At 41.4% G+C, this 27937-nt stretch overlaps 2 protein-coding genes and 1 pseudogene across 6 annotated transcripts in view; 2 read left to right on the plus strand and 1 right to left on the minus strand.

Annotated features, from left to right (window-relative positions):
* Positions 1 to 27937, minus strand: part of AFF4 (ALF transcription elongation factor 4) — an 88527-nt gene that overhangs the window by 45422 nt on the left and 15168 nt on the right. Inside the window, exons 1-6 of one of the 5 annotated variants that reach the window (XM_063724264.1) lie at positions 19850 to 20134; positions 16770 to 16861; positions 16188 to 16314; positions 13276 to 14070; positions 11305 to 11349; positions 6207 to 6293 (exon numbers count right to left, since the gene is read on the minus strand). In XM_063724264.1, coding sequence (XP_063580334.1) covers positions 6207 to 6293; positions 11305 to 11349; positions 13276 to 14070; positions 16188 to 16310 — 1050 coding nt within the window. In that variant the 5' untranslated portion in view covers positions 16311 to 16314; positions 16770 to 16861; positions 19850 to 20134. Of the gene's footprint in view, positions 1 to 6206; positions 6294 to 11304; positions 11350 to 13275; positions 14071 to 16187; positions 16315 to 16769; positions 16862 to 19849; positions 20135 to 27937 lie in introns of those variants that run through there. The other 4 variants (XM_063724263.1, XM_003776661.4, XM_063724265.1 and 1 more) reach the window with 4 other exon arrangements.
* LOC134761430 (putative elongation factor 1-alpha-like 3) lies at positions 21917 to 24059 on the plus strand. Its single transcript, XM_063724267.1, has one exon. The coding sequence runs from the start codon at positions 22396 to 22398 to the stop codon at positions 23122 to 23124; it is 729 nt and encodes a 242-aa protein (XP_063580337.1). The 5' UTR covers positions 21917 to 22395; the 3' UTR covers positions 23125 to 24059.
* LOC112133497 (V-type proton ATPase subunit e 1-like) lies at positions 25613 to 27875 on the plus strand (annotated as a pseudogene).

Here is a 27937-nt window from a genome sequence, read left to right on the forward strand (position 1 = left end):
GTGGGCAGATCACAAGGTCAGGAGATCGAGACCATCCTGGCTAACACGGTGAAATCCCATCTCTACTAAAAATATAAAAAATTAGTCAGGCATGGTGGCAGGCGCCTGCAGTCCCAGCTATTCGAGAGGCTGAGGCAGAAGAATGGTGTGAACTCAGGAGGCGGAGCTTGCAGCGAGCCGAGATCGCGCCACTGCACTCCAGCCTGAGTGACAGAGTGAGACTCCGTCTCAAAAACAAAAACAAAAAAGAATCTTAGCCCATTTAAAAATGGGCAAAATATTCAGACACTGCACCAAAGAAGATGGGCAAAATATTCAGATACTGCACCAAAGAAGATAAGCAAATGGCAAATCAGTACCTGAAAAGATGTTCAAGATACTCTGTCTCTAGAGAAATGTAAATTGAAATCACAATGAGGTACCACTATAATACTGCTAGAAGGCTAAAGTTTTAAAAGACTGACAATATCAAGTGTTAGTAAGGACATGGAACAAGTGGAACCCTCATATACCATTGGCAGGAATATAAAATGGTTCAACCACTTTGGAAAATAGTATGACAGTTTTTTTTTTTTTTTGAGACAGTTTCACTCTTGTTGCCCAGGCTGGAGTGCAATGACACGATCTCGGCTCACTGCAACCTCCACCTCCCAACTTCAAGCGATTCTCCTGCCTTAGCCTCCAAGTACCTGGGATTACAGGCATGCGCCATGATGCCTGGCTAATTTTGTATTTTTAGTAGAGATGGGGTTTCTCCATGTTGGTCAGGCTGGTCTCGAATTCCCAACCTCAGGTGATCCACCCACCTTGGCCTCCCAAAGTGCTGGGATTACAGGCGTGAGCCATTGCACCCAGCATGACAGTTGTTTTCTAATTTTTTTCCCCCCCCAGAGAGGGTCGGTCTCTGTAACCCAGGCTAGAGAGTAGTGGCATGATCTCTGCTCACTGCAGCCTCAACCAGCTGCAGTCAAGCAATCCTCCCACCTTAGCATCCTGAGTAGCTAAGACTACAGGCCTGTGCCACCATGCCTGGGTAATTTTTTTTTAATTTTTTGTGGAGACAGAGTCTCATTATGTTGCCTACACTGGTCTCAAACTTCTGGACTCAAGTGATCCTCCCACATCAACCTCTCAAAGTACTAGGACTACAGGTGTGAGGCATAGACACCTACCATATACCTAACCACCCCACTAATAGGCATTTATAATATAGACATAAAAACAGGCGAGGTGTAGTGGCTCATGCTTGTAATCTCAGCACTTTGAGAGGCCAAAGCAGGAGGATTGCTTGAGCCCTGGAGTTCAAGAGCAGCCTGAGCAACGTGGTAAAACCTCGTCTCTACAAAAAAATACAAAAATCAGCCAGACATAGTGGCATGCACCTGTAGTCCCAGCTACTTGGGAGGCTGAGGTGAGAGACTGCTTGAGCCCAGGAGTTTGTGAGTGCAATGAGCCATGATCATGCCACTGCACTCTAGCCTGGACAACAGAGACCTTGTCTTAAAAAAAAAGAAAAAAAAAAAGACATAAAAGTATACGTTTATACAAAGATTTATACACAAATATTCACATCAGCTTTATTTTTAATAAGCAAAAACGAGGTTGGGCTCAGTGGTTTATGCCTGTAATCCCGGCACTTTGGGAGGCCGAGGCAGGCGGCTCACGAAGTCAAGAGATCAAGACCATCCTGGCCAACATGGTGAAACCCTGTCTCTACTAAAAATACAAAAATTAGCTAGGCGTGGTGGCATATACCTGTAGTCCCAGCTACTTGGGAGGCTGAAGCAGGAGAATCGCTTGAAACCAGGAGGTGGAGGTTGCAGTGAGCCGAGATCGCGCCACTGCACTCCAGTCTGGTGGCAGAGCAAGACTCCATCTCAAAAAAAAAAAAAATAACCAAAAACTAGAAGCAACCCAAATGTCCATTAGTAGATAATTAGGTAAATTATGATGCCACATAACTGAATATTACCTTAGTAATTAAAAAGAATGGGGGCCGGGCACAGTGGCTCACATCTGTAATCCCAGCACTTTGGGAGGCCGATGTGGGCGGATCAGGAGGTAAGGAGATTGAGACCATGCTGGCCAACATGGTGAAACCTCGCCTCTACTAAAAACACAAAAAATTAGCCAGGTGTGGTGGTGCGTACCTGTAGTCCCAGCTATTCAGGAGGCTGAGGCAGGAGAATCACTTGAACCAGGTAGGCAGAGGCTGCAGTGGGCCAAGACTGCACCACTGCACTCCAGCCTGGGGAACAGAGCAAGACTTTGTCTCAAAAAAATAATAATTTTTTAAAGTCAACCAGGCATGGTGGTGCATGCCTGTAGTCCCTGCTACTCAGGAGGCTGAGGCAGGAGGATCACTTGAGCCTGGGAGGTCGAGGCTGCAATGAGCCATGATCCCGCCACTGCACTGCAGCCTGGATGACAAAGTGAGACCCTGTTGCAAAGAAAGAAAGGAAAGAAAGGAGAGAGAGAGAGAGAGAGAGAAAGGAAGGAAGGAAGGAAGGAAGGAAACAGGGAGGGAGGGAGGAAGGGAGAGAAGGAGGGAGTGAGTGATTGAGTTTTCAGTTTACTATAAATTTAGTGGTAGGCACAGTAGCTTGTGCTTGGGACACTGAAACAGAAGGATGGCTTGAAGTCAGGAGTTTGAGACCAGCCTGGGCAGTATAGTGAGACCCCCATCTATATGTGAGTCTGGCATGGTGGTAAGCACCTGTAGTCCGAGGTATTCAAGAGGCTGAAATGAGAGGATTGCTAGAGCTCAGGAGTTCAAGGGTATAGTGAGCTATATGATCACACCACTGTACTCCAGCCTAGGTAAGACCAGCCTAGGCGAGACCTCAGTCTCTAAAAATTTCAAATATAATAAGTAAAATTTAACATGCACTTACCCTATGAACCAGCAATTCTACTTTGTACTATGATACCCAGTATTTACCCAGGATAAAAGAAAACATGAATGTTTATAAATGCTTTATTCTTAACAGTCTAAATCTGGAAATAACCCAAATGCTCATCAACAGGAAGCAAATTTTGGTATTTCCATATAATAAAATACTGATTGGGAATAAAAAAAGAAAAACTGGGACAGGAGTGGTGGCTCACGCCTGTGATCCTAGCACTTTGGGAGGCCAACGCAGGTGGATCACGAGGTCAGGAGTTCGAGACCAGCCTGACCAACATGGTGAAACCCCGTCTCTACTAAAAATACAAAAATCAGCCAGGCATGGTGGTGCATGCCTGTAATCCCAGCTACTTAGGAGGCTGAGGCTGGAGAATCGCTTGAACCCGGGAGGCGGAGGTTGCAGTGAGCCAAGATCATGCCACTGCACTCTGGCCTGGGCAACAGAGTGAGACTCCATCTCAAAAAAAGAAAAAGAGAAACCATGGATATAATCAAGAACATGGAAGAATTACAAAACTAAATACTCAGCAAAAGAAGGTAAATATATAAAAGAAGCACACGATGTACTGATTCCATTTACATGAAATTCTAGAAAAAGCAAAACTTATCTACAGTGACATAAAATAGATAAGAAATTGCATAGGGACAGTGGTGGAGGCGAGGGAGACTACAAAGGAACATGAAGAAATTTGGGGGTGATGGAAATGCTCTAATTCCCAATTATGGTGGTGGTTATACAGGTGCACATATCTATCAAAACTCAAACTGCAGGCCGGGCGCAGTGGTTCACGCCTGTTAATTCCAGCACTTTGGGAGGCAAAGGCAAGTGGATAACCTGAGGTCAGGAGTTTGAGACCAGCCTGGTCAACATGGTGAAACCCTGTCTCTACTAAAAATACAAAAAATTAGCCGGGCGTGGTGGCGTGCACCTGTAATCTCAGCTACTCAAGAAGCTGAGGCAGGAAAATCGCTTGAACCCAGAAGGCGGAGGTTGCAGTGAGTCGAGATTGCACCAGGTGACAGAGCAAGACTCCATCTCAAAACAAACAAACTAACAAACAAAAAAACAAAACTCAAACTGCACATTAAATACCAGTGCATTGGCCAAGTGTGTTGGCTCACACCTGTAATCCTAGCACCTTGGGAGGCTGAGGCGGGTGGATCACCTGATGTCAGGAGTTCAAGACCAGCCTGGCCAACATGGTGAAACCCTGTCTCTACTAAAAATACAAAAATTAGCTGGGCGTGATGGCGGGCGCCTGTAGTCCCAGCTACTCGGGAGGCTGACACAGGAGAATCACTTGAACCCAAGAGGCAGAGGTTGCAGTGAACCAAGATCACACCATTGCACTCCAGCCTGGGTGACAAAGGGAGACTCTATCTCAGAAAAATAAATAAATAAATAAATAAATACCGGTGCATTTTATATATGTAAACAAAGATATAAAAGGTAAGAGTGATATGGCACACATATAGATAGAAAATTTTTAAATCTACCTGACATCATTCACAAAGGTAAACATAAAAAATAAAACTAAAAACCACATTAAAATAAAAATAAGAGGGTATGTTTATGACTCTAGAGAAAGAAAAGTCTTCTTTAACAAGAGATTAAAAGCAAAAACTATAAAGGAGGAAGATATATTTTATTCATCAAAAATTAAAAACTTTAGACCATAAAAAGACAAGAATCTAACTGGTAGATAAATTCTCAGCATGTATAAGAAATTATTAGAATCCAGAATTCAAACAAAACAACACAAAACAAAAAAGGAAGACCACCTAAAACTCAATAGGTAAAAAATGCAACCCAAAGGACAGTGAGAATAAGCAAATTTACCCACAAAGAAACCAAATGGATAACAAATATGTAAAGATGATGAACCTCACTAGCAATCAAGCAAATGGAATGCCATTTTTACTCAAAACACTGCTGTTTAATAATATCAAATGGTGGTGTGCATGTGTGAAACAACAAGTAATACAAGTGGGAATACTGGCTGGTACAAATCCTGTAATAGAACTATGGAAGGAATTTGTGAGAGTATGTATTAAATATATACTCTCAACACTCAGCAATTCTACTTTTTCCTTTTTACCCTAAAGAAAATCACATGCACACAGAAGGCACCAACAAAGTTACCAACTGAAGAAATATTTATAGAAATGAAAACTTGCTATCAGCTTAAATACCAAAGAGAAATGGCTAAACTAGGATACATTAACACTACAGATGCAATAAAAAGAAACGAAATACCTCTACATGTAGTAACATGGACAGGTCCCCAAGACCTACTGCTGACCGATGAAAGATACAGAACAATATATTTGTGTAGAAATAAATGAGAAAATGCTTACATGTAATTATTATATATGTATTACATGAATATAAAAAAGACTTGCAAAGGTACTTATGAAAGGAGCTCTGTTGGGATGAAGGGGACGGAATTGGGGAAAGGCTATTATTGGGGGACTGGTCAAACTTTCACAAGGAGAATGTATTTCTGTATTATTTGTTTTAAGTGTAAATTAATACTGTTAAGTATAAGTTTAAAAAAAAGTCAATCTGCTGATTTTAAACAACCTTGGAACTGTTATCTGAGGAATCTCTTTCCATGGGACATAAGTATGGTTGCTATGTCTTATGGAAACAGTTTCTTAAAACAACAGTTTGAGAAGCCCTTACCACCTCTGGCCTACAATACCATAATAGTCTGCAATAAATATCAATGTCTTTTTTTTTTTTTAGATAGAATTTTGCTCTGTTTCCCAGGCTGGAGTGCTGTGGTGCAATCACAGCTCACTGCAGCCTTGACCTCCCAGGCTCAAGTGATCCTCCCATCTCAGCCTCCCGAGTAACTGGGACCACAGGCATGTGCCACTATGCCAAGTTTTTTTTTTTTTTTTTTTTTCAATTTTTGGTAGAGACAGGGTCTTGCTATGTTGACCAGGCTGGTCGCCAACTCCTGGCCTCAAGAGAGTCTCTTGCCTCAGCCTTCCAAAGTGCTGGGATTACAGGCGTGAGCCACTTTGTCAGGCTATATTAATGTCTTTTAAATCTCTCTCGCATATTGCCTTCAAAGCGTTCTTAAATACCTCTTGATTCAAGATGCTCTCAATTCCATTACCCTGCTAATTATCTTCATAACAGTTGTCACTATCTGAATTTATTTATTCACTCATTTACTGTCTGTCTCCCACTAGAATAGGAATGGCAAGACAATTTTTAATCCATATGATTTTAGTCAAGCCATTTAGAGTTTTCTTACATTATGAAAGATACATTTTATTTACTTACCTTAGTTGGAAAAGGAAATTTGGAAGGTTCTGTTTTGCATGGTGTATGAATAGCCGTTAGAGGGGGTGGCCATGAATGCGTCATCTCCTGAAATGTAATTATTACAGTTTGTTTTCAACCAGGTCAAGGATAAAAATTATACAGCTAAAAACCAGATTTGTATTTATAAATACTGGTTTCATGACAGCTCCTCCAAAATTCTACATACTTAGTCAATAAATATTAAGCACAATTGTGTGCAAGGCACTATGGTGTAGTTAATAAGAAGATTAATAAATGCTCCCTGGCTTTGAGGAGTTTACAATTCAAATTATGAAACCTGTGAATAGTTACAGAAATCAGCCTGTAATCAAATACAAGGCACATAATAAAACACTAAACAGGAAGAGCTTGCTGGGAGAGTGGGAGGAAGGGGACAATGATAAGGAAAACAGCTAACATTTACTGTGTACCTTGAATGGGCCAGACACTGTGCTAAGTGTTTTACATGTTTATTACTCATTTAGTACTCACAATGACATTATGAGGTAGATACCATTATTATCCTACCTCTATTTAGGATGAAACTGAAGCACAAAAGTTATTTATTCAAGGCCATACACTGAGTAAATAATGAACATTATATTTCATCCTCAAAAGTCTGGCTATAGAGCCTATATACTCGTAGAAAAATTTTGTCAGGGGAAGAAATCAGAAGAGAAATTTCAAAAGCACATGAGGAAGAAAACAGAAAAGCAAGACCCTAAGTTTGATTTCATTCAATGCCTTCTGCCTAATCTTAATGCCAAATATGTCTGGGTGAAGTCTGGTAAGATTACAATGTGTATGTTAGATAAGCCGAGGAGACAGAGGTATCAGAATAAGGAGAGAGTATATTATTTCTGGCATTTAGTTCAAAGTAACCCATCAGGTAAATTAAGGAAATGCAACAAATTAACAGTGGTGTAACACCTAGGAATTTATCCCATAGCAATATCCACACAGTTTTGTAAAGAGATATGTATAAGGGGCTCACACTTCAAAAACTGAAACAACCTAGGTAGTCAATGTGAAAGTTGTGAGAATCAAAATGGAGTCACTAATTGTTTATATATTTAAAAACACAAAAAACAAAAAACAAAAAAACAACAACAAAAAAAACCAAAACACCCCGAGCTGGGAAAGACCATGAAGAAAGGCTTCTCATGCTTGTATGCCTGATAAACAAAAAAGTCTATAAAAACCACAACCTTGCACAAAGGTCATCAAAACCTTAAACCAAAAAAATATTTCCACAAGGACATCTGTCCAGCTTGTCCGACCTCAGACTGGTATCATCCTTACTACTGATCTTTGTAGCCAAGGATAATTATTTCAAAAACAATTATGTAATCTTCCTCATTTTTTCCTTTAAAAACCTTTGTCTCTCTTTACCTCTTTGAATATGACCATAGACTACTATGGCACGTGTATTTCCACTGCAATGCTTTATTCCCATCATCTTTTCTTTCAGAGAGCCTCTGTTATTTAGGTTGACACCAACACAGTACTGATTAAATAAATTACCAGACATCTATAAAACAGAACACCAAGCAGACATTAACATGAGAAATTTAACTGCTGATATGTAATGATGTCCACAGTATTTTATTAAGTGACAAAGACAAATCATAGTCTACATCCTAGTTAATGTTTAGCTTTGGGCAACAGAATGACAGAAGGAAGAAGAGACAAGGGCACTTGATATATTACTACTTGAACCTCTTAAAACAGCCACCTGCACATAATTGCTCTTTATTCCCTTAAAATGCTTTGTTTTTTAATAGAATTTCACTTCCCAAAATAATATTATGTAATAGATTGCTTCCTACACCCAGCTCTAGAATATCAGCTCAAAGGCATAACATTATGACCACTGTATTCCCAGTGGTTGACACAAAGTAGGTACTTAATGAGAATGCCTTGAATAAATCATTTTTTCAATAAATATACATTTAGAGTAAATTTTTTTTAAGTTCATGATGGGGTTCCTAAAAATGATATGACTACAAATACAAAGAAAACATGAAGGGAACACACACCTGAAGTTCCTTGCATACTACAGACAGGAAAGGGAAAAGGAAACAAAAATTCATAAACTCAGGTTTTTAGCATCAGCATTTTATATCTCAAATATCAAAACTCTCAATTGAAAATTTGATTTAATTCTCCAATCATCATCGAATGACTGAGCACCTATTAACTAAAGGCCAAGTGCCAAGCCCCTGCACATATAAAATATAGATGTCAATAACATTAAAGAGATCATTAAATGTAAGAAAATCTTCCACATACTAATAATTCTATGCACTGTTGAGGATTCAGAGGAAAATATTTATGCTCCCTTACACTTTTTATATACATGGCAACTAAGAAATGAATGAGATTCAAATGAAAGAGCTATCACTGTGGTCTCATAATCTGATATAGGGGAAGAAGGATTTCATTGGGATTACAGGGAAAAAAAATCTATATATAACTGAAGAGGGAGGAGAAATACATTCCAAGCTTGCTTTATTTAAGGAGGTAAAAGAGCAAGAATGTATGTGGCTTAGGGAAACCAGTTTGGCAAAAGCGGTCAGTCAGTAATGAGAGAGGTTAGGATTGGCCTGCGGATATTAAATTTGGATACTATTCTTTCTATAACCTTAGAGAGCCACTGAAAATTTTTAAGGGAAAAATTAATTTATGAAGACCACAGGGCCTGAAGTAAAGAATCAGGTAGCAATGCAAAAGACATATGAGTAGGGAGATTCTGGAGGCAGAAAGGCTGAATGAGGACTCAGTGTTATAATTACTGAAGCTCAAGGTGGCAGAAACAGGAAGAAAGGAATGGATATTTAAAAAGCAAAAATTTTAAAGTCTACATCTAGTTTTGCAACTACATAGAACATGAGGAAGAAATCAGAGATATTTAGGATTCTACACTTACAAGCATGGGAAAATGGTGTACTACTAATCCAAGGAAGTCTGATAAGTATGGCTTTAGACATGTTGAGTCTGAAGAGGCAAAGAGAAATAAATCCAAATGGAAACTCAGCTAAGAAGCAATTAAGAGACAAACCAAAACCCAAAGGAGGACAGTGCAGGATAAAAAGACTAAACAGCTGTCTAAGAGATAAAACCAAGAATGGTGGAAAAGGCAAGTCAAAGAGCAGAAAGAGCAGAGGCTAGAAGAATGCATCTGCACTTAAGAAATAAGAGAAGGCACAAGGGTTCCAAAAAGGGCAAAGAAAGAGAGGCAAGAAAGGCGGAAGGCAAATAAAAACAATGAAGCATAAAAACAGTCAAGGAAAGAAGAATGTTTGCAGAAGGAAAAAATACATAGCAGAAAGAATAAAAAAGAACTCAAATAATGCCTCTGGATGGAGGGAGAAAGACAATGACCATAGAGAAACAGGTTCAGCAAAATGACAGAGGTAAAAGGGAGATTATAGTGGGCTAAAGAAAGGAATGGGAAAGAAAAGAGTGGAAGCAACCAATGCAGGTAGTCTTTCAAAGGTGTTCACAGTGAATTTAAGTATATACACAAATTCAGGAGCTCATAAAAAAAAAGAAAGAAAATAAATACAAGTAATATGTGACTGACAGTTTTCTCTACTAAGAAAAAAGTAGTCATTGTCATTCACTAATTCACTGGACTTTCTCTTTTTCCAATAGAGTAATGTACTTTTTGGTCATGTGTCAATTTTAAACATGTGTCATTAAATACCCAAAATGTTGACTGGGCGTGGTGGCTCATGCCTATAATCCCAGCACTTTGGAAGGCCAAGGCAGGCAGACAGGAGTTCCAGACCAGCCTGGCCAACATGGTGAAACCCTGTCTCTACCAAAAAAAAAAAAAAAAAAAAAAAAAAAAAATACAAAAATTAGCCAGGCATGGTGGCGGGTGCCTATAATCCCAGCTACTCAGGAGGCTGAGGCAGGAGAATCACTTGAACCTGCAAGGCGGAGGTTGCAGTGAGCCGAGATCACGCCACTGCACTCCAACCTGGGTGACAGAGTAAAACTCCGGCTCAAAAAAAAAAAAAATGTGTAAAACAGCTGGGTGCAGTGGCTCAGGCTATAATCCCAGCACTTTGGGAGGCCGGGCAGGGGGATGGGGGAGTGGGGAGTAACTTGAGGTCAGAAGTTCAAGACCAGCCCGGACAAAGTGGTGAAACCCGATTTCTACTAAAAATACAAAAATTAGCTGGACATGGTGGTGGGCACCTGTAATACCAGCTACTCAGGAGGCTGAGGCACGAGAACTGCTTGAACTCAGGAGGCAGAGGTAGCAGTGAGCCTAGATTATGCCACTGTACTCCAGACTGGGCAACAGAGTGAGACTCCATATCAAGAAAAAACAAATGTGCAAAACTGGAAGGAAATCTATTACTGTAAGATTTGACCAGTATGTACAGATGAACCAAAGCAAGGTATTTTGATCATAATGGTTTGGCTGATAACTACTGAGTTTTTTGCACTCCAAATTATTAACAGTTAAGCATGAGAAAGTACAGTTATAATTGGCTTGTTAATGCTTTCCAGGCAAAGTTAGTGTTAAGATTAAAATTTATTTTACTTAAAAGCAAAGAACGCGGCCAGGCGCAGTGACTCACACCTGTAATCCCAGCACTCTGGGAGGTCGAGGCAGGTGGATCACCTGAGGTCAGGAGTTCCAGGCCAGCCTGGCCACCCCATCTCCACAAAAATACAAAAATTAGCTGGGCATGATGGCGGGAGCCTGTAATCCCATCTACTCAGGAGGCTAAGGTGAAAGAATTGCTTGAACCTGGGAGGTGGAGGTTGCAGTGAGCCGAGATCGCACCACTGCACTCCAGCCTGGGCGACAGAGTGAGACTTCATCTCAAAAAAAAAAAAAAAAAACAAAAAAAAACACAAAGAACAAAACTAGCTCTCTGAAGGCAAATGGTAAACAAAGAAGAGAGTAAATTATTTATGATGGACATAATCAAGTTACAAATATAAGCAATCTGTTGCTTCAGATCCTTTGTGAAATACAGGTAGAAAGAGGGTAAGAAGGTGGCAGAGCATAAAAAATTAAAGAAACTGAAATGATTTTTTTTTTAAAACTTACTTTTAAGATTTCATCCACACAGCTCACATCACCAGAAGCTGATGCCTTGAGAGAAAAAGCAGCACACATTAGATTTTTATCAGTAGATTTTTAGTATTTGCTTCACAGATTTAAAAACATTATTAAAAGTATTTATGACCCCACTACTCTAAATCAGTACACTGGTTAGAATCTTTGGATTAATTTCCTTAAATATAAATTTTTCAAGCACCAGAAGATTTTAATCACCAAACTATACAAAGCTGGGGGAACTTTATAGTTTTCAAAGGTTTTAAGTTTTTTATCCTGTATTTTAGATTAGAAATAATTTCTAGAATGTAATTTTTCAGGTGTGCAGCTTGTCTAAAAATTTAACCTTATCTATATATAAAATATATCATGATATTGAGATACATCATTTCACATAAACAAAGTTAACCCATTTATGCCAGAGGTTGCAAATTTTTTGTGTGAAAAATCGTACCTTAGCGATGACCTTGAGCAGTAGGATGTAAGTAACTCCTACAAGCTTAGCATTCCAATAATGGAACACCAAGCATAAATGGGTTAAACAAGTATTACTGAAAGATTACTAGTCTGGAACATGGACATTTTACATAGTCTTTCTAAGTCACAAAAAGCAAATTGCTTATTCTAAGGCACAAACAGGAATTAGAGAGCCGAACTCAAGTCAAACTCTAAAGATCATGTTGTTTAAAGAAAGAACAAATTACCATTTTACTGTTCTCTTGAGAGGAGTAATTAGGTAACAAATGCCACTCAAAATGAGTTTCCCAAGGCCACTGGAAAGATGTTTTAAATGTTTGCAAAACAGCATTTTACATTACCCGGATTCTTCCTTCCACCATTTTGAGCTAAGAGTTGTAATTTTTTGACTACTGACATCACTTTCCAAATTTTTTTTTATTGCACAAACTACATCAAAAGATAAAATTTGGGGCCGGGCGCGGTGGCTCACGCCTGTAATCCCAGCACTTTGCGAGGCCGAAGCGGGCGGATCACGTGAGGTCAGGAGTTCAAGACCAGCCTGACCAACATGGTGAAATCCCATCTCTACTAAAAATACAAAATTAACCGGGCATGGTGGCGCATGCCTGTAATCCCAGCTACTCGGGAGGCTGAGGCAGGAGAATCGCTTGAACCTGGGAGGTAGAAGTTGCAGTGAGCCAAAATCGCGCCATTGCACTCTAGCATGCGCAACAAGAGCAAAATTCCAACTCAAAAAAAAAAAAAAAGAGAGAGAGAAAATTTGGGCCAGGCATAATGGTCATGTCTGTAACCTCAGCACTTTGGAAGGCCAAGATGAGAGGATCGCTTGAGGCCAGGAGCTCCAGACCAGCCTGGACAACATTATGAGACACCCATCTTGAAAAAAAAGATATAATTTCAGCTATTTCACAATGAAATGTTCTAAAATGCTTTGGTAAGCAATTCAATTTAAATTTCAAACCATCACTATGAACCTGGAGCAGCTGTCTTAATCCTTTAAGTATAACCAGAGAAAAGGATCATAGCATTCAAAGTAAACAATATTACCATTTCCACAGACCCAAAAGTCCCATTTATCATAACCATAAACCATCACTTGCATCTCATTCATTAGTATCAATCTAAGCATAGAAAAGTTAATTTTGTTTTTAAACAACAACAAAGGTATATTGTTCTATAAAATCAAAATGCAGAAATCTAAGATATCAATTAGTCATTCTTTTATTCTATAACTGACTTGTCATCTTAGTATTTGAAAACTGTGAATGACATTTTCTCCATTTCCCAAGAGGACAAGTTAACAGATCTACGGATCCACTTGGGAGTAACTCACAAGTCTCTCTTTACATTTTTTTCATCTTTCAACTTTTACATTCCTTACTATTAAGGCAAGCAAGCAGTGTTCAAGTTCAATCGTAATTTCATGATCACTCAATTGCTTCACATAGTCGCAATGTTAAAAGCTCTAAATGTGTGACTTACATCCAGTGGTTGGGAAGGTATTTTCAGCTTGGTGAGATGTGCTTTGCTGCTGGGCTTCAGCTCAGTCATGCTGTTGCCATGGGATTGGCTGCTGTAGTGCTCAGAGGACAGCTTTGGTTCCATGGACTCCTGTCCGTCCATGGGCCGCACATAGGCAGTGGGTTTCTGTAACATTGAATTGGACTTTGACATCAATGAGGGTGGGAAAGATTGAGTTGAGTGCTGCCCACTTGAAAAAGGTACACGGGAAGGAGAATCCCAGTTTGCATCAGGGTCCCGAGGTGATTTGGAGCGTTGATGTTCCTTGCTATGGTGATCATTCCCGTGAGACCTGGAATGACTAGAACTTAATGAAGAAACAGCCTGGGGTTTTCCAGGGCTGGAAGAACGTGATTTGGAGTGTTCTGATCCATGCTGGCCTTTTTTCCGGCTACTGCTCCCACTACTGTTATATGACTCACGGTCGTGCCTCTGACCACTACTGTTAGTGCCACTACTGCTACCTGCACTGGTCCGCTGGCTACTATGTCCACTCTGTAAGCCTGAGGACCGTTTCTGAGACTGAGAAGTGCTGGGTGCAGGTCCTACTGGAGTCCATTTGCTACTCTGATGAGAGCCTCCATGTCTCTGCTCAAAGAAATTTGGGTTAGATTTTTCATCTGCTGATGGTGGTACTGTAGGCTTGGGAATTGCAACAAGCTTTGGTATAGATCTGTCTCCTATGAAATCCTTCATTTCATCGTAGTTTCCAAGCATACTCTGAATACGACTTGATAACTTATCTTCTTTGCTAGTCTACAAAAAAATAAAATAAAATTATAAAATGAGCAATAATCAGAAATAAAATATAATTCTGAACTAATTTTCCAAACTTCGAATCAAAAGGGGCTTTTCAAAGGGAGGCTTTACCTCATATCTTAACGTTAATACCTTGAAGCAAACTCCAAATATATCATTTCTGTAGCGAAAAAAAAATCATTGAAAAGTGCCTAAAAATAACCATACTAAAATAAAATATAATCCAAGCACAGTGGCACGTGCCCGTACTCCCAGCTACTCTGGGCAGCTAAGGCAGGTTTGCTCAATTCCAAGATTTTGAGGCTCCAGTGCACTATGATTTCACCTGTGAATAGCAACTGTACTCCAGCATGGGTAACATAGCAAGACTGTCTTTTAAATACACAAAGTATTTTGAAGGGCCGGGTGCAGTGGCTCACACCTGTAATCCCAGCACTTTGGGAGGCCGAGACGGACAGATCACCTGATGTCAGGAGTTCCAGACCAGCCTGGCCAACATGGTGAAAACCCATTTCTACTAAAAATACAAAAGTTAGCCAGGTGTGGCAGGACATGGTGGCTCACACCTATAATTCCAGCACTTTGGGAGGCCAAGGTGGGCAGATCACCTGAGGTCAGGAGTTGGAGACCAGCCTGGCCCACATGGTGAAACCCCGTTTCTACTAAAAATATAAAAATTAGCTAGGCGTGGTGGCGGGTGCCTGTAATCCCAGCTACTCAGGAGGCTGAGGCAGGAGAATCGCTTGAACCCAGGAAGTAGAGGTTGCAGTGAGCAGAGATTGTATCATTGCACTCCAGTAAGACTCCATCTCCGAAAAAAAAAAAAAATTAGCCTGGCAAGGTGGTGCATGCCTGTAATCCCAGCTACTCGAGAGGCTGAGGCAGGAGAATCACTTGAACCCAGAAGTCAGTGGTGGCAATGAGCCGAGATCATGACATGGCACTCCAGCCTGGACGAAAGAACAAGATTCCGTCTCATAAAAAAAAATCTTTTGAAGAACAGAAAAGTAATCTGCCTTTATAACATTAAGTTCCGGCTGGGCACAGTGGCTCACACCTGTAATCCCAGCACTTTGGGAGGCTGAGGCGGGCGGATCTCAAGGTCAAGAGATCGAGACCATCCTGACTAACATGGTGAAACCCCATCTCTACAAAAAATACAAAAAATTAGCCGGGCATGGTGGCAGGCACCTGTAGTCCCAGCTACTCGGGAGGCTTAGGCAGGAGAATGGCGTGAACCCGCGAGGCGGAGCTTGCAGTGAGCCCAGATCGCGCCACTGCACTCCAGCCTGGGTGACAGAGCAAGACTCCGTCTCAAAAAATAAAAATAAAAAAAAAAAAAAATTAAGTTCCACAGTCCAGCAGATTAGCTAACACTCGTATTTTGGCAGTTTATGAAAATATTATATTCCTTATAATTCAATGTTATAGTTAGAAGCAGAAACAAAAATTTAAAGAAACAAGTGATACCCAAATGACTATAACAACAGAAAAAGAAATCAGACTGATACTGAAGACACATTTATTCAAACATACTAATAATCTCTGAAACTTTGTAAACTAAGTAGCAAATGGCAGTGAGAAGAAACAAAAGCATGTGTGAAATATTCATTTTTTATTGATATCATACTTAAAGAATACCTAGGAAAAATCAAACAATGCAAATTGAGTCACAAAATTCTAATTCAATTCAAAATTCAGAATGGTGAAGTACCCGCCCATGATTAGTAGCACAACTAGGAAAATAGAGGTAAATGTATGAGCCAACTCAAACCACATTTTTAAGAACACAGGACAGCAATAGGAGGTGGGTTAGAAAATGACTTTTAGGGTGCTGGTAATGCTCTATTCCTTGATCTGAGTTGCATGAAGCTGTTGATGCTGTGAAAATTCTTCAAGTCATAATACCTATTTTGTGTATTTTTCTGTAAGCATAATATACTCCAAAGAAAAGTTTATCCCCAAAAAAGTATCTTCTATGTAAAGGACAGGAAAAAAATGTTAAGTGGTATTCATAGTAATTCTTTTCTAATATAAACATTCAAGTATGAAACATTTTAAAAGCAAAAATGTCATGCTCATGGGAAAAAAACATTCACAGAAGGGCAACTTACAACTTTGTATGGCTCTGCAAAGAGAGGAGAGCTAGGTGGGAAGGCGTCTTCGCCCTGCTGAATTTCCTGATTCCGCCTTTCCCGTTCTTTCATACGCAGCACATTCCGGTCTTCACGGTTCATGTTGCTATGAAAAGAAACACAATCTTTGTATCACAAAAATAAAAGGAAAAATTAAATATTCTGTACAGATTTTGTCAGCTTAACACTTCAATCACAGATTCCCTTTTGACCTCCAAGTAATAACAGGCATTAGTGCTGAAGCTGGGTTTTGGTAATGGTTTTATCAGTAAATACCAATAATGTCTTCCACAACTATTCCGAGGAAACACTAGCCCAGAATATTAGAACCCACCCCAACAAAACACTTAACCTTATCAATGTTTGAAGTACTCTGTTAGCTAAAAGCAAAAACTTGTACATTCACAGGGCAAGTAGTATCTGAACACAAATCCTCAGTATTTCCTTTTGGGCCCTCCTCTTCAGAAATCTGCCTATTCTTTGCCCTTAGAAGCATATAACCCACTCCCAACTACCACCCTTCCCTCCAGGGTCCAGTTCTTTTCTCTACTTTGCATCTACCTTATCTTGATTTCTTTTTGTCCCAAACACAGCTTCCTTGGTGTCCATCCTTATGGTAGTTTGACCTCAGCTTTGCTGTTGCTCTAGATTCCCTAAAAAACGACATTTCTCCTCTAAATATATTAATATTTCAATTAACACCTCAATAAATGGCAAAACCCAGGTTCTCAGTGATAGAATCAAAAATTAACTTGGGTTAGTAACAGTAACTAAAATTGTATTGAAAAAGGAAGTCTTTGGAGTGAGGGAAAAATGGAAGTCCCATCTCTATAATCATGACAGTTTGTCTTATTTTCACTAGAACAAACCAAGAGAAATACAGCCAGTTTATAGCAGCAAGGATTTTGGTTAAATAGACAATGGTAGTAAAGGCTGGCAAACTCTGGCACTAGGGATTACCAGGGAATTTGCAACACTCTTCCCTGGAGACAGATTAAATAATCAGACCTGGTTTTGTTTTTAAAAAAAAAAAAAAAAAAAAAAGTCCCACTGGAGCCCAGAAAGAAACAATCAGGTTATATGTGCGGAGCATTTCTGGCCTATAATTCATAAATCAAATCAGAAAATTAAAGTTCATCAGAAACTATAATTATAAAATTAGAATTAGTAACAAACCAGTATGATACCTTTTTTTTTTTTTGAAACAGAATCTTGCTCTATCATCCAGGCTAGAGTGCGGTGGTGCAATCTCCCAGCTCACCACAACCCATGCCTCCCGGGTTCAAGCGATTCTCCTACCTCAGCCTCCTGAGTAGCTGGGATTACAGGTGCATGCCAATGGCTGGCTAATTTTTTTATTTTTAGTAGAGACAGGATTTCACCATGTTGGCCAGGCTGGCCTGGACTCCTGACCTCAAGTGATCCTCCCACCTTGGCCTCCCAAAGTGCTGGGATTACAGGCATGAGAGCCACCAAGTACTTTTGAGGACTTTAATCAGTGGTTAGAACTAGTGAAAGCAAACATTTAAAATTAAAACTTCCTGATTTGCATACTAAATGTCATGCAATAAAAGCAATTTAATGGCCGGAGCGGCTCACGCCTGTAATCCTAGCACTTTGGGAGGCTGAGGTGGGCAGATCACAAGGTCAGGAGATCAAGACCATCCTGGCTAACACGGTGAAACCCCATTTCTACTAAAAATACAAAACATTAGCCAGGCGCGGTGGCAGGCGCCTGTAGTCCCGGCTACTCAGAAGGCTGAGGCAAGAGAATGGCGTGAACCCGGGAGGCAGAGATTGCAGTGAGCTGAGATGGCGCCACTGCACTCCAGCCTGGGCAACAGAGCGAGACTCCATCTCAAAAAAAAAAAAAAAAAAGCAATTTAATAATGTTTAGGAAAAAAAAAAAAAGGGACCCGAGGTGGGAGGATCGCTTGACGTGCCTAGCCAACATGACAAAACCGCATCTCTCCTAAAAATAAAAAAATTAGCCAGATGTGGTGGTGCACACCTGTAATTTCAGCTTCTCAGGAGGCTCAAGCAAGAGAATCACTTGAACCTAGGAGGCAGAGGTTGCAGTGAGCCATGACTGTGCCACTGATCTCCAGACTGGGAGACAGAACAAGACCCTGACTCAGGAAAAAAAAAAAAAAAGAATGTTCTAAGTGTTTCAGATATGTTTTCAAATTGTTTTGTAAGTATACAATTTTCTAATAAGCTTAAACAGGATTTCTTTGGTTTCGCTAGTACTTAGCACTCTGTAGAACCACAAAAAGTATTTCAATCTTTAAAGAATACCACAAAACTTAAGTATTCATAAAACAAAACCAAAGAACATATTATACTCCATCACATTTGAACCAGGTAATAGTTTTATATCACTAACAACCATGCTTCAAATAGGCCTCTTGGGCTATGGTTCTGCCAACATACAAAGTTATTTATACCTGAGAGACTAAGGAATATGTTAAGTACCAGTTTCCTTAAATTTAAATCCTGAAAGATCTGCAACTTCTTTTTTTTTTTTTTTTTTTATTTTTGAGACGAAGTCTCGCTCTTGTCCCCCAGGTTGAAGTGCGATGGCACGATCTCGGCTCACTGCAACCTCCACCTCCCGGGTTCAATTGATTCTCCTGCCTCAGCCTCCTGAGTAGCTGGGATTACAGGCACCTGCCACCACGCCTGGCTAATTTTTGTATTTTTAGTAGCGATGGGATTTCACCGAGTTAGCCAAACTCCTGGTCTCAAACTCCAGACATCAGGTGATCCGCCTGCCTTGGCCTCCCAAAGTGCTGGGATTACAGGCGTGAGCCTGTAAACTTTGGCTTAAGGCCAGGAGCGGTGGCTTACAACTGTAATCCCAGCACTTTGAGAGGCCGAGGTGGGCAGATCACTGGAGGTAAGGAGTTCAAGACCAGCCTGGCCAATGCGGTGAAACCCCATCTCTACTACAAAATACAAAAAAGTAGCCTTCTGTGGTAGCAGTTGCCTATAATCCCAGCTACTCAGGAGGCTGAAGCAGGAGAATTGCTTGAACCTGGGAGGCGGAGGTTGCAGTGAGTCAAGATCGCACCACTGGACTCCAGCCTGGGTGATAAGAGCAAGACTCCATCTCAAAAAAATAAAAATAAAGGCCAGGTGTGGCGGCTCACGCCTGTAATCCTAGCACTTTGGGTGGCGGAGGCGGGCAGATCATGAGGTCAGGAGATTGAGACATCCTGGCTAACACGGTGAAACCCCATCTCTACTAAAAATACAAAAAGAAATTAGCCGGGCGTGGTGGTGGGCGCCTGAAGTCCCAGCTACTCGGGAGGCTGAGGCAGGAGAATGGTGTGAACCTGGGAGGCGGAGCTTGCAGTGAGTCGAGATCGCACCACTGCACTCCAGCCTGGGCGACAGAGCGAGACTCCATCTCAAAAAAAAGAAAAAGAAAAACTAAAGTATGATTTTATTTTATAGATTGAGCAGCACTAAAATAATCATTCAAGAAGTATTTCTATATCTCTTGTAAAAATAGGTGATTCCTATAATAAAATTCTTTCTGTAATTCAATGTCAAAGAAACTGGTTTTTTAAACAATCAAAGTCACACAAGTGAACATTTATAAGGCTACCAGGAAGCTAAGAACTAAATTAACTCACTGTAATAATTAGGTCGGGTGCCGTGGCTCACTCCTGTAATCCCAGCACTTTGGGAGGCCGAGGCAGGCGGATCACCTGAGGTCAAGAATTCAAGACCAGCCTGGCCAACATGGTGAAACCCCGTCTCTACCAAAAATACAAAAATTAGCCAGGCATGGTGGCAGGTGTCTGTAATCCCAGCTACTTGGGAGGCTGATGTAGGAGAAAAGCTTGAACTCAGGAGGCGGAGGTTGCAGCGAGCTGAGATTGCATCACTGAACTCCAGCCTGGGTGACAAAACAAAACCACATCTCAAAAAAAAAAAAAAAGAAAAGAAAGAAAAGAAAAAATTAATATACCAGTTATAGTGCTTATTCTCTATTTTTTTCCGATCTTTTTGTATCAAATATATTGGTTCGATTTTTTTCCCTCCTGTGTCTCTTACCATCACTCTCTGCCTAAGATGAAATAAGTTTTCTCCAAAAGCAATAATTCCAGTAATCTGAACTCCTCCAATGTTAACATGAAATTTAAATGAGTCAATCTGAAGTATATCTTTGTCATACGGGCAAAACTATTTTATAGCTATGAGAATACAGGAATAAACAAGCTCAGTTTCTTTTCTTTTCTTTTTTTTTTTTTTTTTTTTGAGACAGAGTCTCGCTCTATCTCCCAGGCTGGAAAGCAGTGGCACAATCTCAGCTCACTGCAATCTCAGACTCCCAGGTTCAAATGATTCTCATGCCTCAGCCTCCCAAGTAACTGGAATTACAGGCACACACCACCACACCTGGCTAACTTTTTTTTGTATTTTTAGTAGGGACAAGGTTTCGCAATGTTGCCCAGGCTGGTCTCCAACTCCTGACCTCAAGAGATCTGCCCACCTTGGCCTCCAAATGTGCTGGGATTACAGGCGTGAGCCACAGCGCCCAGCCAACAAACTGAGTTTCTCACACAATACTCTCACAACATCCTTCTAACACCAGATGTGTGGGGTTTTTTTCCCACACACAAGCAAGCAATTGGCTGGGCGCGGTGGCTCACGCCTGCAATCCCAGCACTTTAGGAGGCCAACGAGGGCAGATTACCTGAGGTCAGGCATTTGAGACGAGCCTGGCCAACATGGGGAATCCCCTCCTCTACTAAAAATACAAAAATTGACAGGGCATGGTGGCACATGCCTTAATCCCAGCTACTCAGGAGGCTGAGGCAGGAGAATAGCTTGAACCCAGGAGGCAGAGGTTGCAGTGAGACGAGATCGCACCAGTGCACTCCAGCCCGGGCAACAGAGCAAGACTCCGTCTCAAAAAAAAAAAAAAAAAAAAAGTAAGCAATCAATTCTTCAGAAAATACCAGCTGGGTGTCCTCTGTCTCCTACCTGGAGATACTGTCAGACCCCACAGGTTGAGTGAGAGTTCGGTCCCCAAGGCTGCCCCCCACTTTTGATGTCAATCCCAAGTCCCAGGTTGTTTTTACCTGTGCTTCTGACTAACTGGCTAAAAATCGGGGTTCTGCAACCCCTTCCTTCAGTTTGAATAATTTGCTGGAGAAGCTCACAGAATGAATGGAAACCTGGTTACTGGGCTCTTACAAATGTTATTTTAAAGGATATAAATAAACCGTTAAATGAAGAGTTACAGAGGCAAGATGTACAATGGTGTAGGAGCTTCAATTCCCTTGGAGAATGGTGTGCCACCCTCTCGCTACGTGAACATGTTCTAGGTTACCTTTCTGGAAGCGCCCTGAACTCAGTCCTTTTTACCTTTTTTTTTTTTTTTAAGACAGAGTTTCGCTCTTGTTGCCCAGGCTGGAGTGCAATGGCGCCATCTCGGCCGGCTCACCGCAACCTTTGCCTGCCGGGTTCAAGAGATTCTCCTACCTCAACCTCCCGAGTAGCTGGGATTACAGGCATGCGCCACCATGCCAGGCTGATTTTGTATTTTAAGTAGAGATGGGGTTTCTCCATGTTGGTCAGGCTAGTCTCAAACTCCTGACCTCAGGTGATCCACTCACCTCGGTCTCCCAAAGTGCTGGGATTAGAGGCGTAGGCCACTGCACCCAGCCCATGTCAGATATTATTAATCCTGCCACTTGACAAAATACCATTTAACACCTGGGTGCAGTGGCTCATGCCTGTAATCCCAGCACTTTAGGAGGCCGAGGCATGAGGATCGCTTGAGCTTAGGAGTTCAAGAACACCTTGGGCCACATGATGAGACCCAGTCTCTACAAGGCTACTGAGATGGGAAAGGGGTCCTCCGAGTATACCTGGGTCTTGGATAAACTGAAAGCTGAGTGTGAGGGTGGTGGCACTGATGACAGTTTCCTGTGGAAACTTGAGGCCAGAAAGTATTATGTAACTAGTTGACGCCTCAAGACAAAGACTTTTTAAAAAACATGATTACAGGCACATCTCGGGCTGACTGTGCTACCCTGATTGTTGCAGCTGGTGAATTTGAAGCTGGTATCTCCTTCTGACTTACACATTGGGTGTGAAACAGCTAATTGATGGAGTTAACAAAATGGATTCCACTTAGCCACCCTACAGACAGAAGAGATACAAGGAAATGGTTAAGGAAGTCAGCCCTTACAATAAGAAAGTTGGCTACAACCCCAACACAGTAGCAATTGTGCCAATTTCCGGTTGGAATGATGGCAACATGCTGCGGCCAAGTGCTAACATGCCTTGGTTCAAGGGATGGAAAGTCACCTGTAAAGATGGCAATGCCAGTGTAAACACCCTGCTTGAAGCTCTGGATTGCATCCTACTACCAACTTGTCCAACTGACAAGCCCTTGTGTCTGTCTCCCCAAAATATCTACAAAATTGGTGGTATTGGTACTATCTCTGTGGGCCAAGTGGAGACTGGTGTCAGCATAGCGGTCACCTTAGCTCCAGTCAATGTTACAACTAAAGCCAAATCTGTTGCAATATACCATGAAGCTTTGAGTGAAGTTTTTCCTGGGAACAATGGGGGCTTCAATGTCAAGAATGTATCTGTCAAAAATGTTCATCATGGCAATGTTGCTGGTGACAGAAAAAATGACCCACCAATGGAAGCAGCTGGCTTCACTGCTCAGGTGATTATCCTGAACCACCCAGTCCAAATCAGTGCTGGCTATGCTCCTGTAATGGATTGCCACATGGCTCACACTGCCTGTAAGTTTCCTGAGCTGAAGGGAAAGACGGATTGCCATTCTGGTAAGCTGAAAGATGGCCCTAAATTCTTGAAATCTGGTAATGCTCCCATCTTTGATATGATTCCTGGCAAGCCCACGTGTGTTGAGAGCTTCTGACTATCCTTCTTTGGGTTGTTTTGCTGTTCATAATGTAAGACAAACAGTTGCTGTGAGTGTCATCAAAACAGAGGATAAGCCTGTAATCCCAGCACTTTGGGAGACCGAGGAGGGCAGATCACAAGGTCAGGAGATCGAGACCATCCTGGCTAACACGGTGAAACCCCGTCTCTACTAAAAATACAAAAAAATTAGCCGGGTGTGATGGCGGGTGCCTGTAGTCCCAGCTACTCGGGAGGCTGACGCAGGAGAATGGTGTGAACCCGGGAGGCGGAGCTTGCAGTGAGCCGAGATCGCACTGCTGCACTCCAGCCTGGGTGACAGAGCGAGACTCCGTTTCAAAAAAAAAAAAAAAAAAAAAAACAGAGGATAAGGCCAGGCACGGTGGTTCACACCTGTAATCCCAGCACTTTGGAAGCTGTGGCAGAAGAATCACTCAAGCTCAGGAGTTTGAGACCAGCCTGGACAACATGGTGAAACTCCATCTCTACAAAAAATACAAAAAAATTAGCTGGGTGTGCTGGCATGCGTCTGTGGTCCCAGCTACTCAGGAAACTGAGGTCTGGGGAATGCTTGAGCCTGAGAGGTGGAAGTTCAAATGAGTCAAGATAGTACCACTGCACTCCAGCCTGAGTGACAGAGTGAGACTCTCTCTCAAAAAATTTAAAATTGGCTCACGCCCGTAATCCCAGCACTTTGGGAGGCTGAGGCAGGCGGATAAACTGAGGTCAGGAGTTCAAGACCAGTCTGGCCAACAGAGTGAAACCCCATCTCTACTAAAAATACAAAAATTAGCCATGCGTGGTGGCAGGCGCCTATAATCCCAGCTACTTCAGAGGCTGAGGCAGGAGAATCACTTGAACACGGGAGGTGGAGTTTGCAGTGAGCCGTGACCACATCACTGCACTCCAGCCTGGGCAACAAGAGTGACACTCCATCTCAAAAAAAAAAAAAAAAAAAGAAAAAAAAATTTTTTTTAATTAAAAAAAAACAAAAAAACAGTGGACAAGAAGGCTCCTGGACCTGGCAATATCATCGAGTCTGCCCAGAAAGCTCAGAAGACTAAATGAATATCATCCCTAATACCTGCCACCAGTCTCAATCAATGGTATAAGAACAGTCTCAGAACTGTTTGTTTCGATTGGCCATTTAAGTTTAACAGTAAAAGACTGGTTAATGATAACAGGGCATGGTAAAATCTTCAGAAGGAAAAGATGACTGTTTTGTGATCCATTTTGAGTTTTTTTCATGTGGCAGTTTTAAATTACTAGTTTTTAAAATCAGTACTGTTTAATGGAAGCCACTTAACCAAGAATCTGTCTCAGAATGTTGAGACCCATGAAACAAAGTTTAATGAGAGGCTGGTTCGAAGGTAGTCAGTTATCTCAACTGATTGTTCACAGTCAAGTTACAGACTGAATCCCTTGCTCTAGTCTTTGACCCCTTCTCACTCCCACACTTGACTGCCTACTTTTAAAAACAAACAACGCTGGGCGCAGTGGGTCACGCCTGTAAACCCAGCACTTTGGGAGGCCAAGGCGGGAGGATCATCTGAGATCAGGAGTTCGAGACCAGCCTGGCCAACATAGTGAAACCCCGTCTCCACTAAAAATACAAAAATTAGCTGGGCATGGTGGCGGGCACCTGTAATCCCAGCTACTCGGGAGGCTGAGACAGGAGAATTGCTTGAACCTGGGAGGTGGAGGTTGCAGTGAGCCGAGATTGCACCACTGCACTGCACTCCAGCCTGGGCGACAGAACAAGTCTCCATCTCGAAATAAAATAAAATAAAAATTAAAATTAACAGGCCGGGCACAGTGGCTCGCGCCTGTAATCCTAGCACTTTGGGAGGCTGAGGCAGGCGGATCATCTGAGGTCAGGAGTTCGAGACTAGCCTGACCAACATGGAAAAACCCCGTCTCTACTAAAAATACAAAATTAGCCAGGCGTGGCGGCGCAAGCCTGTAATCCCAGCTACTCGGGAGGGTGAGGCAGGAGAATTGCTTGAACCCGGGAGGCGGAGGTTGTGGTGAGCCAAGATTGCACCATTGCACTCCAGCCTGGGCAACAAGAGCAATACTCTGTCTCAAAAAAAATAAATTAATAAATAAACAAGTAAAGTTTAATGAGAAAAAAAAAACCCACAATATCACTCCACACCCATTAGGATGACTATGATAAAAACAAAAACACAAAATAACACATGTTGGTGAAGACGTAGACAATTTGGAACCTTTGTGCACTGCTGGTGGGAATGTACAACGGTGCAGCTGCTATGGATTGGCAGTTCCTCAAAAACTTTAACAAATAATTACCAAAGGATCCAGCAATTTTACTCCTAGGAATATATCCAAAAGAACTGAAAGCAGACACTCAAACAGATCCACGTACACCAGTGTTCATAGCAGCATCGTTCACAATAGCGAAAAGATGAAAACAACCCAAGTGTCCATCAACAGATGACGATCCATCAACACAGATAAGCAAAATGTCGTATATATATATACATAATGGAATACTACTTAGCCATAAGGAATGAAATTCTGATACATGCTACAACATAGATGAACCTTGAAAACGTTATGCTGTGTGAAATAAGTCAGACACAAAAGGACACATATTGCATGATTCTACTTAATATGAGGCACCTGGAATAGGCAAATTCATAGAGACAGAAAACAGAATAGAGGTGGGGAGGTTCCGTTTGGGATGATGAAAAAGTTCTGGAAACTGACAGTATAGATGATTGCACAACACTGTGAATGTACTTAATGCCACTGAATTGTATATGTAAAATTATTAAAATAGTAAATTTTGTTATATATATTTTGCCACAATAAAAAAATTAGTACACCGTAAAAATAAAAATTTAAATGTGTACTCCTAGGAATTAAATTCATTCTATAATTTTTTTATAAACACATACATTAGTTATAAAACATTTTAGGTCAGGCGTGGTGGCATGCTCCTGTAGTCCCAGCTACTTGGGAGATGGAGGCACGAGAATCGCTTGAACCCGGGAGGCAGAGGTTGCAGTGAGCCGAGATCATGCCACTGCACTTTGTGGCGACTGAGTGAGACTCTGTCTCAAATAAATTAGTTAAATAAGTATATAAAACACTTTATGACTTTTTGCAAGTTTAATTTTAAAAAATTTAAAACAACCGAGCGTTGTGGCTCACATCTGTAATCCCAGCACTTTGGGAGGCTGAGGCAGTGGATCACTTGAGGTCAGGAGTTCAAGACCAGCCTGGCCAACATGGCCAAACCCCATCTCTACTAAAACTACAAAAATTAGCCAGGTGTAGTGATGCGCACCTGTAGTCCCAGCTACTGGGGAGGCTGAGGCAAGAGAATCATTTGAATCTGGGAGGCAAAAGTTGCAGTGAGCCGAGATTGTGCCACTCCACTCTAGTCTGCACAACAGGGTGAGACTCTGTCTCAAAAACAAAAAATTAAAACTATTTAGTGTAAAATGTGTACTCTAACATTCCCCATTCAAGTGGAGGTCAGAATTTGTTACAATGTTTTTTTGTTTTTTTTCACTTAGTGTCTTAGAATAACTATCCTACTGAAAAACAGAGTCATTCAACTATAAGATTATTGAGTGATTTAAACTCTGAAAGTCCAAATGAGATTTGAGCTAAGATTTCAATTATTTTCAAACCCAGTATATTACAACTGCTATTAAACTGTAACTTTACCACAATGCACTATGCTAAAGCACAAAGCCTCAGCAGTACATAAATCCCTCTTGGCCTCATTTGGTGGGATTTCTCTACCCATGAGACAGTCTGAAGAGGTCACTTCCTACAAGTCAGGGAAACAAAGGTTGTACACCTACAGATCAAAGCCAATAACAAAACATCAGGTCCCCAGACAATATTTAGCACAGAAGGACCTTTGCCCCAAAGTTAGTCATGAGACTTCTATAGCCTTCAGGTTTAAAATAATGTAGTGAAAAACATGAAAAGAAAGATAACAATTCCACACATTTTTGCTTTCTTCATCACATCCTTATGTATTATGTGAATTTCTTATTGTATTTCATAAATCACTCTCAACTCGTCCCTCAAAGTTTCCCAGAAATTATGTTTTTTTTTTTTTTTGAGATGGAGTCTTGCTCTGTCGCCAGGCTGGAATGCAGTGGCATGATCTCGGCTCACTGCAACCTCCGCCTCCTGGGTTCAAGCAATTCTCGTGCCTCAGCCTCCCAAACAGCTGGGACTACAGGAGCCCGCCAACACGTCTGGCTAATCTTTTGTATTTTAATAGAGACAGGGTTTCACCATGTTGGCCAAGATGGTGTCGATCTTCTGACCTCATGATCTGCCCGCCTCGGCCTCCCAAAGAGAAACTGTACTGTTTTTCTCTGATGAATGTTCTTTCCCACTCCTCACAAGTATTTCACGAAGTTCTGTGACTCCCCACAATCCTAATTTTCATTCACAAATAACCTTGTCTTAATGGACAAAGATTAAAAAACAATACTAAAAATCAGAGAGAGGCAGCTCCAGCAGCAAACATAGCGTATCATGGCCTCACAGTGACGAGCATGTTCTGGGGCTCTGTTGGCTTCTTTGTGCCCTAGTTCGTCCCTAAGGAGCCTAACTGGGGAATTATCATCACCATGATGGTGACTTGTTCAGTTTGCCGCTCTCTTTTGGCTGATTGCAATTTTGGCCCAATGCAACCCTCTCTATGGACCATGCTTGAAAGATGAAACCACCTGGTATCTGAAGCATCACTAGACTTGAAGAAGACATGTTCTACAGTGTTCAGTCATTGAAATCGAGAAAGCGAATTCCTTTTT

The sequence above is a fragment of the Pongo abelii genome, chromosome 4 (assembly GCF_028885655.2).
Source record: "Pongo abelii isolate AG06213 chromosome 4, NHGRI_mPonAbe1-v2.0_pri, whole genome shotgun sequence".
NCBI lineage: Eukaryota > Metazoa > Chordata > Mammalia > Primates > Hominidae > Pongo > Pongo abelii.

Bases quoted from the DNA above. Each gene is read 5' to 3' on its own strand.
- LOC134761430 (XM_063724267.1), top strand. From the start codon at position 22,396: ATGGTTAAGGAAGTCAGCCCTTACAATAAGAAAGTTGGCTACAACCCC.